General features: G+C 33.8%; 1 protein-coding gene across 5 annotated transcripts in view; it reads right to left on the bottom strand.

Moving 5' to 3' along the window:
* The window catches only part of VPS50 (VPS50, EARP/GARPII complex subunit), a 140,956-nt gene that overhangs the window by 116,937 nt on the left and 8,584 nt on the right, over window positions 1–15,435 (bottom strand). For 4 of the 5 annotated variants that reach the window (XR_002347039.1, XM_021102384.1, XM_021102387.1 and 1 more), the window contains 3 exons: window positions 4,180–4,302; window positions 2,987–3,058; window positions 799–852 (listed from right to left, as the gene is read on the bottom strand). Coding sequence is in view for 4 of the 5 variants with exons in the window: in XM_021102384.1 (XP_020958043.1) it covers window positions 799–852; window positions 2,987–3,058; window positions 4,180–4,302 (249 nt within the window). In the remaining variant the exon portion in view is untranslated. The remainder of the gene's footprint in view (window positions 1–798; window positions 853–2,986; window positions 3,059–4,179; window positions 4,303–15,435) is intronic. The other variant, XM_021102385.1, reaches the window with a different exon arrangement.

Below are 15,435 nucleotides of genomic sequence, written 5' to 3'. Positions count from 1 at the left end.
CCTACACCACAGACACAGCCACACAAGATCCAGGCCGTGTCTGCGACCTACACCACAGCTCACGGCAACACTAGATCCTTAACCCACTGAGCAAGGCCAGGGATTGATCAAACCTGTGTCCTTGTGGATATTAAATTCGTTAACCACTGAGCCACTATGGGAACTCCACAAAATTATTTTAAATGACCACGTTCAATTGATTTTCACAATGGCTTGTGACAAAATATTTAGGTGGTATTGCTTGTAAGGAAATTTAGACCCAACCTTTTTTAGACAGGTATAAACGAATACTAATAACATATCTGTGTAAATGTTTCTACTCAAAAGAACTTCATGAGATAATCAAGGATATGACAAACATGATTTGTTTGCTAAGATGCTTTGACAATAAATGTCTCCACTGAATACTGTTAAGACATTTCGATGGATTTTCAAGTCTCTGATTTTCTGATGAAAAGGCAGATTTAGCTACAGTTCCGATTTTATCGTATTTTAAAGACAGAATCAGCTGTCATTATTGGTGATCTATGAGTTATAAGGACAGAGAAGCACTTTTCATTGGCTCTCCTAAAATTAGGACAACCAAATAGATAACTTTAGAATCAGATATAAAAGCTGTTTCGTTTCTTCAGTTTGGTAAATCTCCCAAGTGAGAAAAAAAATACACATATACAACCTGAATAGAGTTAATAAGCTGCCATAAAACTAGAGAATAAATTAAAATACTTCAAATTCCAATCCTAAGTCACTCAAACATTTTTAATATTTTACTATTAAAAGCAACAAATATTATCCTACCTTTACATAAGCGGGCTGCTTTTCAAGGATTAAATCTGCTACTTTTTTAGAGACCTATAAGAACATGCAATCAAACAAAGGAAATAAAAGAAAAAGCCTCATGCTTCCTATTATGTTTTACATTAAAAATTTTTCCAAGAATATCCCATAGGTCTTCCCAATAACTTCTATAGCAGATACTGGCATGCTACAGCCACACACATTTCTCTGGCCATGAAATTAGTAAAAAAAAGTTATAGCACAGAGCACAGTACTTGGAACTCAAGAGAAACTCAATAAATGGTCATTATTACTGTTAACAGCATATCATTATCTGATTTAACTAACATGTGCAAAACTGTAACCATCTTTAAGGGCACAAGATTTGCTTTAAAAAAGATAAACTTGTTAAGATAAATAAATGTTTAATCTACTGAATTTATGGAAACACTACCTGGGAAACAGAATATCCTTGTAACCTTTTGACCCTTTGTCCTGCATAAGGAGACTAATAGCAGTTTGGTCCTCTTCTGAAAAACTGAAACGTGTTTAGGGGAGTGCCAGGAAGATATCTCAGGTTTTCTTGGCGAGTTCCATGAATAATGTTAATGTATGCCAGTTAGAATTATAATGGTTTTGAACATGAGTCTCTTGTTTCACAATTTTAGGGCCCCACTCAGAGGCACCAGGTCTAGCATGAAGCACGGGACACTGAAGGTACTGAGTGAATATTTGCTCATGAAACACAACAGTCTCCCCTCTCCCAAGCTAAGTGAGAATAAAACATTACATACACATTCAACTACTGCTTTAATCTTTTGTTTTCTTAATCTATTCTGAATTTGTATAGATTTGTAAAGATATGAATGTATAGATGTACACAGACACCCACTTAATTCTAGTAAATTAGGGTTTTTTAAATCTCATTATTTATCTTCAGTGTGGATTCATTACCTATTAAAAAAAAAAACAAAACTGAGTTACGAGGTTTTTGTTTTTTTTCAATAGAAAATGTAGTTAATGCTAGTCTACACTGTGCCAGGCAGTGTACTGAGTGCTTTGCCTATATTATCTCAATTAGTACTTATAACAATCCACTGAAATGTGTTACATGCTTCTTCCTTTTCCAGATGAGTAAGCTTAAACATAGTAGTGATTCACCCACAGTTAGTAAGTTGCAAGGCCAGGATTCAAGCCCAGGTTGATCAAATTCCAAAAGCCACTAATGCTACACAGCCCTCATAGTGGACTTCATTCCAGGAAGACTACCACATAAAGTACCGAGATGGAGGATTACATATTTAAATATGCTGAAACCAGGAGAAGACAAAAGATGCCACAATCCAATGAAATATAATTCTGCAAAAGCATAGCACATTTTTACTACACAAGTCTCTGGTGCTCAACTCCCTTCTCCACATCACTGCCACAATCCCCAGGGAGATCCCAGCACCCACTGAGACCTCTGGGTGTGACACAAAGAAAGAGAAGGCTATCTTCCTTTACTTGGCAGACAAACTATTAAAGATCATATCTTAAGATAGCTAAACTTATCACTATTGCTCTTTCAGTATTAAAAAATTAACAAGACCACTAACTACCATTATTTAATCTTACACAGTACAGACTGAGTTTTATCAAAGAAACCCAGCCTAACATAAGGAAAATGCAAAATCATAGAATTTTGCAGCATTAGAGAAAAATACAGGATCAACCCATTCCTTCACAAACAAAAGCGATTTAGCAAGGCTATGTGACTTGCCCAATGTCACATAATTAATAGTGACAACAATTCAGGCTTCCTGATTCTTAACCCATATTATCTTTGGACCTATTTCAACTAGAAGTGGGAGCCTTTATTCTAAGGTAAGAAAACTCTATCCTAAAACTATGATGACATGCAGGACTAGAAATAATCTGAAAGGTACTTAGTAATCTGAAAAAAAAAGTTCAAACTTCTCAGATCATGTTCAGGGTTCCAGAGAAAGAAAACTACAAGTTCTAGAAGCAAATCTATCAAGGTAATGTGAGGGAAGCCGAATAGGCAATAAATTTAAATATGTATAAATGTATCATTTGAGCCAAAGTCATGTTAGATAAGATTTATTTAATATGTTAGCATATTAGTTAAACCATAAAACCTGCCACATTACACCTCTCTGTTGTATTACATACAGTTTTGTCAGAAAGAAATATGTTTTTTACTTACTGCAGCTTGCTGTTGCTTCAATTTGTCTCTGTACTCCTCTAATTCTTGCAAATTGAGAACAGGAGGGAGCTTCTAAAAAAAATTCCATAAATGAAGAGTAAAAAATAAATCGTTTAATTTGGCTTCATTTACCTGCACACCTGACTTATAAACTGCAATCTGTGCATATAAAACAGTGGTCACATCCCCTTCCTCCTATCCTCGCCATCTCCCCACTAGACTCCAAAACAATAGCCTACCTATCTCTCTGCTACCCAACCATCTAGTGCTCAAGTTCCATCCTCCACAATGCCTTGCTATCTCCACTGCTGCTGCCTCCAACCTCCAAGAAACCCCACTACCACTGGGACCCCGGCCCTGAGCTGGGAAGCAGTACTTCTACAACCTAGAACAGGAGAACGTAAGAAGGTCCCTAACCCTATCTCCCCCCTCCACCAATCACCAGTATATCCCTACTTGTCCATGACAGAACACATAACATATTTCCCCTCTGAAATACTATGAATGCTAACTAAGCACTATAGTGTGATAGTGATGGCTGTTGGAGAACATTCTAGATTACACATGCTTCAGGGGATGGTACAGGAACTAACAACAATGCATACCACTGTATAGACAGGAAACTGCCAAGTTAGAGTTCAAGTCTCTGCCAAATGATGATGAAATTTTTGAATAAGCTGGGTACTAACTTATATGTACTACATATAAAGTATGTATGCAAACTGCATTTGGTTTCATCTAAGACCCAAATTTTATTATTCTGACTTTTTCTGAGTTCCTGTAAATTTAAAACGCCAATGTTGTAAACATTATGGCATAGGGATATTTACCATGACCGAACAATTGATAATACAGTTTCATGATTAAAAGTCTCAGAGCTTTCCTAAATATATTTAGCCAAAATGAAATAAAATAGAGGCAGCATGCAAACATATTGTATGCTAACAAATGAAAACCAAAAATAGAAACATGTTTCCTGGACCAATATGCTATAGCTGTACTTAATTTTACATTTAAAAAAATAATCTCATCTTTAAACAATTCTGATAGTCCCTTTTATCATAATATGGTCAACACAGACCAGTACTGGTATCAAAAAAATACAATACCCCTAAAAATCATCCTATCTCACTCATAAATTCAATCACTGAACAAAACAGGCTTTACATAGATTTTTAATTATTTTTTTTTACCTCCAGTTCATATCTAACAATATCAAATGAGTCCGTAGAAAAATACACTTGTTCAATGCTATTAATTAGTTCTTGTTCAGCTTGAGGGTCACTAGGTTGTTCTCGAAGCTCTCGAAATTCCTCCTTTAAGGAGAGAGGAAAAGAAAAAAAAAAAAAATCACACAATTACAGTACTTGTAGCTGTTTAAATTCTATCTGCATGGAAACAAATAATCATCTGTCTTGACAGTGACAAATCTCCTGGGAAACATTTTAACCAACGAGACAAACTGAAAGAAAATAGGAAAGTTCATGGAAAATTATGAAACAGCCAAACACTAAAAACTACTCATCTATTGGAGACACAAACTAAGCAGTTTGAAGATTCAGATTTTATTTTCAATTCCTTGTGTGCCAACTAGTAGTTGAGAGAATTCAGATCTTTAACAAAACGAAAAAGCAAATGACCACCTAAAATCTTATCATACATATTACATATGTCCACATTTTCATCATTTAACAACATCCTAAAATCTGTCTCACCACAGATAACCAGCATACAGCATTTCAGTGACTTTCGAGTCACAATTAGTATTGGAACCCTGAGCAGGAGAAATCCTTCCTTGTGCTGAAAATCTCACTGCTTGGCTAAGAAACACTGGCTCCAGAAAACCATTACAAGACTAGTTCTGTGATTCTACATCCAGAAAAGGTTCACAGGTTTAGCTCTGTAATCCCAAGGCTTCTTTCAAGGTGTACTGATACTACCATTAATGAACTGATTATAAACCTAAAGCTCTGAGTTTAATAAAATGCTTTCTTTTTAATGATACAGTATGGGGCTTCTATGGCTTTGTACAACAAAAAAGAGCTTAACAGACAAAACCCTACCCCTAATGTCAGCATCCTTATCCTATGCAAGTACACTGCATAAATGGATAAACCTACAGTTAACTGGAAGTTTCTGTAATTCTGATACCCAGCCTCTGCCATACTAATTAATCAAGACATTACTAGAGACATATAATTTAGCACAAATTAATTTCAAATTTAAGTACACAAAAAGAAACTAGTATTTATTTATTTTGATGGTCAAAATAAGTATTAACAAAAATTCTTAATGAATCATCACTAATTAAACACACCAAAATCATAATGGTTAATTAAAGGACAATATTTTTCCAAATAGAGAAACTGTAAATGATTTCATTGCCAGGCATAGTTTTCATTTAAAAAAAGAAAAAAGCCTAGGTTATATAGCTTTAGACTTTAATTTATATTTTAAATTCATAAAATTATTTCCTTTTAGTAGATTCAAACTAAAAGAAAATATTAGAGCAATAAATCTGAAACTTGAGAATAGTTAACTGTTTACATTTAAAATTCCAATAAATTGAAAAGGCAAAGTCATATAACTTACATCTGCATAATTCAAAGTACATGAAAAAGAAAATGTCTCTTCTGTAGCAAAACTCAACTTATAAAACACACTAAGAACAACAAAAAGGTCAAAGGTCCATCAAACAGTGATTTAGCACGCAGTAAGATACTATGAGTGCATGCTAACAGTGGGAGCTGTAATCCAGTGGGAATTTATCCATAACACACTAACCTATGTAGCACCTTGGACAACGGCACTGACAAGGTTTAACAGACTTGGGTTAAACCCACACCATCTGTGGAAGGGTTCCCAACTAGTCAGCCCATCTACAGGCAACCTCCCTGCAACCAGTGGAAATCTGAATTGACTGTAAGACATGAAATTGAAAAAGAGATCTGAAATGCCTGGCAATCTCCCTCCCTAAAAGTTCACGGGCATTGGAAACATCAGCTTCAGATGCTGCTAGCTGAGGGAAGAAATAAGGCCCAAGTGAGCACATGGCAACAATGGTTCTCTCCCTAGAGATTTTACAGCACCACTCGCAAATAAATGTACTTGGCACACTAAAAAATTGAAGATAACAAAAATTGCTAAGAATGAAAAACTTCAGATATGGGGGAAAAACAGATATTCAAAGAGACTGCAGTGAATGAACACTTTCATCTCATGTGTGTAAATGCCAATGGCATGTAAGTCTATGCTGAGGTTCTTCCTACAGTACCTAACAGATGAACCTAAAGGTAAAGACACTCGGGTTTTAGCTGCAACTCTGCTATTACCCAGCTATTAACTTACTTAGTCACTTCATGCCTTGTTTTTTTTTACCTGTAAAAGACACACACACACACACACACACACACACACACCACACTCTCTCTCTCTCTCTCTCTCTCTCTCTCAAAAAACACATATCCAAAGTTATTAAGAATGTCAAAGGGAAAACATGATTTCATTTATAAATATTTCACAAGTGCCCATTTCACAAATGTGATGAATCTGTAAAAAACACTATAATCTGTATATGAATATAAAAGGTCAAATGCCACTCCTGCCTAGATAGCTAAGTAATTATATCACAGAGAATAGACAAACCCATATAATGCCAAAGAAGTGACATGTAACAATTGACACTCTAAGTAACCTGGACTAAGGAGGGGGATAAAATCAAGAAAAGCAAAGAAAAAAAAAAAAATAGCATACAAAGCAGAATTCAATCCAAAACAAATGCCAACACCATATCCCTATAAAATACCCTCTCCTTTCAGACAATGTAGTGGCTCCTGCATGAAAACATACGTCTGAACTCAGTCAGACAAACTCTATTCTGCCTACAATCACTGAGCTCCCTTTAATCCCATTGCACTGGCTGGCTGTTAAGACTCTGCTGCCACCCAATCACTCTCTAAACATTTCATTGCTGCAGTTTGATCAGATTACACACTTCTTTAGAACTGAGATTTCTCCTTATTCTCCATCATTACATTCCAAAGTGCCAAGGCACACTGTAGATAAAAATCACTGATCAAAGTGAAATGAATTTACACAGTGAACTGTATTAAAAAAAAAAGGAACATAAGAACAAAAGGAAAAGAAGAGACAACATGTTCTTGTTTTGATAGTCAAAATGTTCCACAAACTCTTAAGGAAAGGATACTTTCTTATAACTAGAAATAACAATAAACATTAAATGGTATTAGGGATATTTTATGCATGTATATTAGAAAAATAAACAGAAACAGCTAAACTGCATATTCTTAAAACAATTACTCTGTAATTTTGCCATTATATAAACTGGTTTTCTAGGATGAGAGATGTATAAAAATACACAAATCTTTCCCTAAAACAGAACCAGTTTTGCAAGCCAATATAAATGTATGAGGCAAAATTTTATATCAACAAAATGAACCAAAGATTTCCTACCAAAAAAAAAAAAAAAAAACTTTAAAGGCAAAATCAGGGAAACAGAGTAAGAAATGAAACTCCTTATACCATATTAAAATATGCGATGTTTTTAAAAATTCCAATAATAGATACTTAAACTATGTTTGACCATAAAATATCTGTTACAGACTATTATGAATAAAAGTTTTTAAAGAATTTTATAGTAAAGTTTATGACACATAGTAACTAATACATATTATCATTAACAATGGTAGTATAAATGCTTTGCAAACTCTGAAAATCCAAAAATAATTTGTCAACAACTACAGACTATCAAATGTGCCACAACTTGCCTGCTAATGGTCGGTAATCAACTACATCAAAAATAAAGTACACAAATGTCAACCAAGAATTAAAGCTGGAGGAAAACTACGATTACAGTAATGAATTTAATTGTAAAGGGGATAAAAACAAAAGCACAAATGTTTACAAAGAACATATCAGAGCTCCCTCCCATACTATCATTAGGAAGTAACCTGCCTACTAGCAAAGCTCTATTACCTTATCTTTCCCAGTCAAGTCATGTATTTCAATTTAACAGTTTCTTTTAAATTCCCACTATATAAAAACTATTTGTATGAGGGCATACAGAAACAAACATAAGTAAAACACAGCTCTTTCCTCAAATACTTGCTGAAGTAATAGGAGGGGGTCAGATGAATAAACAATGACGACGCAAGGCAGAGCATAAAGGAAATACAAACAAAATGAAGAGCATCAAAGGATTCTGAGTTCACATCTGACAGAAGAGGTGGCATTTAGAAAATACGAGAAAACATAAAATTTCAAGTATTAGAAATTGGGAGAATTGGGTTACAAATATAAAGCAAAGCAAAAGCAAAAACACTGGAGTGGGAAAGCACACAACAGGTTAAGCAGTAGAGCATGGCTTCCCGCAGGGCAGAAAAATGTCATGGGGGAGTGACTGCATGTACACCAAGAAGCAATAAAATGTAACAACTGTGAGGTTTTTAAAATCCAATATAGTTTTATATATACTAGAACCCTATTTTTCCTTTACCAAAAATAAAATATCCTAACACATATCATTGTGCCAGATGCTATATCCAAAAAGTAAAGCATAAACATTCAATATTTTCTTAACATAATAAACCAAGAAGGATTATTTAAGGAAAGTGGTAGCTAACAAAGAAGTTACTCATTATTTTCCAGCCGTTACAATACACTGTAAGGTTGCCTATAATACATACTACCTAGCCTATCTTTCTATTTGATCATCTTTGAGATAAAGCTACAGGAACATACAGATAGAAATGGTTATTTCATAAATGTAACTTGATAAAAATAAAGAAAAACAATCATAAGAGAAATTTAAGTCAACATCTTTGATTTTATCTGGGCCATTTTTTTCCTCTCAACTTAACAACAAAAGGTTATATGAGAACTGAGGATTCAAGTCTATAAAACAATTGAAGCCCTCAAGTGTAAGGTGTTATAAAACATTTCCAATATATTTATGATTTCTAAAGAAACCAGGCTAAACTTTACAAAGCGATTTCCCACTTAAGAGTTCATCTCTTAAGGGAATGTGTTCATACTCAGGATGGAAAAGAAAAACTACAAATTTCATATTTAATGACTTTCGAATTATCCATAATACCATACTAATTAAAAATGTCAACCCAAGCTCAAGACTTTCAATCCTATTCACTTTTATAAGTGTAAAAAGTTAATTATGACAGTATAATAGTTCTCCTTATCATTATTCAATACAGTATCTCTGTAATTCTGAAAAGTAATTTAATTTTTAAGCCCACAGAACAACCCGGAAACTTATAATCTTCAGTAGTAGGTTTTTATTCAAACAAAAAGATGAATGCAAAAATCTTCATGTCACAGGTTAGGTTTCAAAACCCCACGGAAAATGTATAATAGAATTTTAAAAAAAGAAATGCAAATCAACTTCCATTTCTGTTCTTAGCTTATTAGACCCCAGTTTACATTACAAAATGGAATAAACATGGAATGCACCGTGTTGGGAGGGAGAGATTAAAGGAAACAAGTTTGCTCTTGTAAGGCACGAAATTGGGTTTGCCAAGACAAAAGATTTATTTTTCTGTTTGCATTTTTTTCATCAGTCAACAAAGAAAGCTATTGTAAGAAATTCTAAAAATGAAAATCAGTCTTACCATAGTCAACATCACATTAGAGCTCTAATTGAGAGCAAAAAGTGTTTAGCTATCAAAAACTATACAGAGCTTAAAAGAACAAAAACATGAAGTTTTCAATACGCAATCAGTATTATAGAGATCATAAATCACTGAACAAAAATGTTTTGTTTCTAAATGAAAAAGAACACGCAATCATAGATACCCTAAAACTATACATATACCATGTAAGTTTATAATGAATTGCCAGATGTCTGATTACATGGGGAAATGGCACATTTTCTTAAAATCCCACTAGAACAACAATAATAATCCATCAAAGCAGCCAGTTGATCAGTTTGTGTGTGTGTTTTAAATAAAACATAGCTTTTCAAGCCAACCATGTCTTTCTTCAGGCTTTCAGTGCCATCTAGTGGAGTATTACTGAGGTTACAATATGAAAGGAGGTTTCAGCAAAATGATGTAAAGAAGTTTTTTTTTAAGTTATTACAGTGGCATTATTTTAATCCAACTTTGTAACATACTTAAGTGATAAAAAATAATGTATTTTAATCCCTTCTTCAAAATAACAGCATTCCTAAAACACACATTTTTTTTCAGGAAAATAGATCTTGAAGAAAAATTATTTTATTCACAAAAATGTACTGAATTATTAACATGTATTAAAAAAAAACCACAAAACTAGAAAGCAAAACTTTCATCTTATGCTCTACCAAATATTTTATTTACTTCTCTTATTCAGTAGTTGTGCTATTTTAATAAGTATTTTCCTAAATTTATCTCTATGAAAAAGAAAACATGAAAGATAATAGCTTTGGAGATATCAAATATATATGTATTTTAAACCATCTTTAAAAATTTCTCAGTTTCAGTGAAAAACATCAAGCTGTTGACCACAGGCCTGCCTAGCTAAAGCTGAAGAAAAAACACATAAATTGAATTACAGAGAGAAAAGTCCAGTGTATGTCTTAATTTAGGAAGTTTTGGTTTGTTTTTCAGTCTTTTTTTTTTTTTCTTTTTTCTTTTCTTTTTAGGGCCACACCTGTGGGCATATGGCAGTTCCCAGGTTAGGGGTCCAAGCAGAGCTACAGCTGCCAGTCTACACCACAGCCAGGGCAATGAGGGATCTGAGCCTCATCTGTGACCAACACTGCAGCTCATGGCAATGCCGGATCCTTAACCCACGGAATGAGGCGAGGGAGAGAACCTGCATCCTCATGGATACTAGTTGGGTTTGTCACCACTGAGCCACATCAGAAACTCCTGTTTTTTAGTCTTAAAACACCTCATCAGACCCTCTCTTTAAAACAAGAAAAATTATCAATTCTGAGAAAAGACCTCACAGCACCTTCGATCACCTTGTCTAATGACCTCAGTCTTTCCAATTCCTTCACATTCCACATCCAATAAAATCCTCAGTCCTAAATCCTAATTTTAAAATGTCTCTCAACTTTAATCAATGTCCTTTTTCTCAACTCATATTCTTATCTTAATCATTATTCTGGTCCAGGATTTCCACTCGAAACTCCACTGTATACTAGTTATCCTCTGAAAACAAGTAAATCACCAACTCTAGGAGACTCAGCACTCACTTATACATACCCCAACCCTCTCCCAGCTGTGTTCCCACTGTGAAAGCTTAGTACAGGCCTCTACTCTACTCCTCTGCAAGTATCTATGTTTGCTTATCTCTCCTACTCAAGTTAAGATAGGAACAGAGTCTTAAACCTCTTTGCATTTTCAAAGCTTGGTAACTGCCTGGCTCAATTAATGACTGCCAAATGCACTGCATAATTTTTTTTTATGATTTACTGTGAAAGAAGGGTTAAGAATTTCAAAGCATCTGAAGCCAAGAGAAGCATAATTTCATTAATAGTTAAAAAGAACACAGTTAAATATTGTTAGCCATGATTGCCAAAGAGCAGATTCACGGTTAGAGTCACCAGCAATTTTAAATTATACCTAATACTAAACTGAAAGTTTTCATCCCAATCATTAAAGCTAAAGTCTCCAGTCACAAACTTCAATAATAATCCTGTCTAAATCAGAGAGCAATACTCTCATCTTCTAAAAATTGCTCAGTACATTTTGACTGTATGTTTTTTGTCATATCTCTCCTACAGATATAACAATGTAGATAGCATAAAACATCAAAGCTAAAAGGGCTCTTAAACATCATCTGGTTTAATCACGTATTTTCACTGATGAGGAAACTAAGGAGCAAAGGTATTAAAATGACTTGCCTTTAATAAGCTGAATGTTTAAGTCAATACTTGAACCTAACTCTCTTGACTCCTATTCTAGCACTTTCCTCATGCCTTACTTAGTAAAGTTCTGAAAATAAAGCTCTGTAGTTAGTGTGGTTTTAGGATTCTTCTCGTGGATGCTAGGAAGTTAAATCTGTTTATCTTACCTCACAAAAATATTCTAAATTCTAGGAAGTATTCTGCCCAAACCCCCTGAATGTTACATAACAGAAATGCTACAGAGTAGGTAGGTACTCAGTAAATATTTGTGGCACACATTAAGTATACAAACAAAAATACTTCCTTTTATTTAGACAAATATATTTTCAGGTTTTGACCACAACAGATACAGTAAACCTAGAATTTTGTCTCCTATCCCTGTATTTTTTCTTTAATGAAAAAAATTAAAAGCATAGCTAAGCCAATCATCTAAGAGTAAACATATCTGAGTCCTATTTGTATTTGTGAGTTGGCAAAATCAAGGCCTTAAAAAATAAAACAAAACAACAACAACAAAAAAAAATCCTTATCTTTAAAGAATATCAGGAGGCAGCGTTTCAGAAGAAATCCATAAATAATATTCCTATTAGTATTCCTTTATGGGTTTATGATATTAACCATACAGAAGCACTATGGAATGTTACTTAAGGTCTAGAAGTAGATTTGCAAGGTTCTGCTTTTTTTATTTTTTAATCGAGATTCAACAAATCCTCTCAAACACAGTTCTAAATTGTTCTATAACTATTAACTGTGTGGCTATCACAATTATTATAATATATTTCGGTCTTAATACTTTATAATTCTTGTAACCATTTAAGTTATGTAAAAATCTCTCACATAATTCAAGCAGTATAAATTTCCTTAAATGGATAACAAATTTAGTCAGTAAATACAACATAGATTAATTTCTTATATTCTTACCTCTGCATAAAAATCTCATTAATTTGAAAAAGAAAAACGAATCCATTTCCCAGGAATGAAATTACAGATCATCACTAACTCGTCATTCTACTTTTCCCCACAAAAACTGTTAGTAAAACTTCCAAAATTTTATCTAGAATGGTTCCTGTATTTCCCTTTTCTCTGTACTTCTTATCGCTTCTTCAGCTTGGTTTGCAATGGTTTTCAAGCTTGGCTCCACACTGGAATCAGCTGGGGATCTTTTAAACACTAGAGACACCTGGCTCCAACCACAAACCAAGATTTAATTGCAATGGGGTATGGCCTGAGTGTTGGTAATTCTAATATGTGACAAAGTTTGAGCACCGCAAACCTTGGCTCTGAACTATTTAAGCTAAGACTTTTTTTTTTTTTAAATCTACTCAAAGTTTCTTTTCTTACAGAAAATTCTGAAAAAAAAAAAAAGGTTTTTTTTTAACTTTCTATATATTTTCTCCACCAAAATTCCAAATGTGCGGTTTATGGATTATTACTTGACTCACATCTCTTAAAATGGGATACAGGGTCATCTTGTCTATAAAATGAAGAAATTGTATTAGATGATTTCTAAGGTTTCTTCTCACTCAGACTTTAATTCTCAAAACAAGTTAACAGTAGTATCTTCTGGATTATCAAGCACACCTAATGCCCATCTTCAGTTCTCCTTAACTATCCTCCTTTTTCTAATGAGTTGAACCATATAAAATTTGCCAATATAGACCATTTTTAATCTAAACAGCCATTTCACATGATTCATCCTAATATTTCTCTCCAATTTACCCTTTACACAAGAAACTTCTAATGTAAGGCACCCAAACTAAACTTCCTTTCTTGAAAACCCCAATGAAATCTCAATTCCTTGTTACAACTTAGAGATGATAACAAGAAAAGGAAAAAAAGGGGGGGGGTCCATTCCTGAAGATGAAAGATGGCTTTTTTTGAGTGTTCTACCTATACTTGAGTGAGAGAGAGCTATTAATGAATTAATGTTTGTGTTTCTCTATGCAAGTATTTACACTAACTACTTAAATAGTACAAACTAATTTTTTTGTTTTTTTACTTATTGCACTAGAATACCAAGGGAATCCAAGCTAAGATACTGTGTATTTTTCTATTGAGGTATAACAATATTATTTAGTTTCAGGTGTACAACATAACAATTTGATATTTGTATATATATTTGCAAAATGATCACTCCAAGTCTAACTAACATGTCACCATAAAAGGTTGAAGAATTTTTTTCTTATGGTTAGAACTCTTGAGATCTACTCTCTTAGCAACTTTTGAATATGCAATGTAGTATTATTAACTATAGTCACCATGACATTTATAACTGGAAGTTTGTACTTTTTGACTCTTTTCACCCATTTCACACTTTGGCAACCACCAATCTGTTCTCTGTATATATGAGCTTTTTTTTTTTTTTCAGATTCTACATATTAAAAGGTCTTACGGTATTTGCCTTTCCCTGTCTTACTTCACCTAGCATAATGCCATTAAAGTCTATCCATGTTGTCACAAATGGCAGAATTTCCTTTTTCATAGCTGAATAATATTCCTGTGTGTGTACATGTTTATATGTATCTCATATTTTCTTTATCTATTCATCCTTCGATGAACACTTAGGTTGTTTCCATGTCTTGGCTATTGTAAATAATGCCACATTGAACATAAGGATGTGTGTATCTTTCCAAGTCAGTATTTACATTTTCTTCAGATAAATCCCAAGAAGTAGAATTGCTTAATCTTATGGTAGTTCTATTTTTAATTTTTTGAGGATTTTACTCCATACTGTTTTCCTTAGTGGCTTTATTAATTTACATTGCCACCAAGAGTATGACAGGGTTTTCTTTTTTGTGTATTCTCATTGATACTTGTTCCTTCTTGTCTTTTTGATAATAGCCATTTAACAGGTATAAATTATCATTAAGTTCAAAAACTATCTACCTAAGCCAAACTAATGGGGTGGCTTTCTTTTTAAACCTAGTAATATACTCTGAGAATTTTCTGTGCAACATATTTTGTTTAAAATAAAATTTTCAGAACAATTTATGAGTACAATACCATTTTTGTAAAAGAAAAAAGGAGGGAAGAATCTACACTGACTACTTCATGTAAAATAACTCACAGCTTCACAGAGTAGTTTCATCACTCTATTTCCTTCATAGTATCGGCCATAATTTGCAATCACCATGTTTACTGTCTTCCCTCTACTTGAACCTAAGTAGGCTCCCTGACAACAGAGGAGTTTTGTCTTTTGGAAAAGACCGTTGTCGTTGCTGTTCACTGCAGCAATATTCACAGCAGCGAAGACATGGACCTTGAAGATGTTATAGTAAATGAAGTAAGCCCAGTCAGAAAAAAAAAAAATACTGAGTGATATCACTAACATGTGGAATCTAAAAATGCCAAACTCATAAAAACAGACCAGAAGGGTCGTTATCAAGGGCTGGTGGGTGGGAAAAACAGATGTTTAATTCAAAACTGGCCTCTCCACACAGAGCCCATCATCTCAAAAGTTATACAATACTGATCAATGATGGGGAGAGAGTGGGCAGTCAGCAGGACTATATAATAAGATTATAAATTTACTACCTACCATTACCTGAAAACCACCACCGACTCACGGTTTAAAGACAAT

The sequence above is a fragment of the Sus scrofa genome, chromosome 9, assembly GCF_000003025.6.
Source record: "Sus scrofa isolate TJ Tabasco breed Duroc chromosome 9, Sscrofa11.1, whole genome shotgun sequence".
NCBI classification, from domain to species: domain Eukaryota; kingdom Metazoa; phylum Chordata; class Mammalia; order Artiodactyla; family Suidae; genus Sus; species Sus scrofa.
Note: the sequence above shows the minus strand (reverse complement) of the source record. Positions and strands in the feature narration are given on the sequence as shown.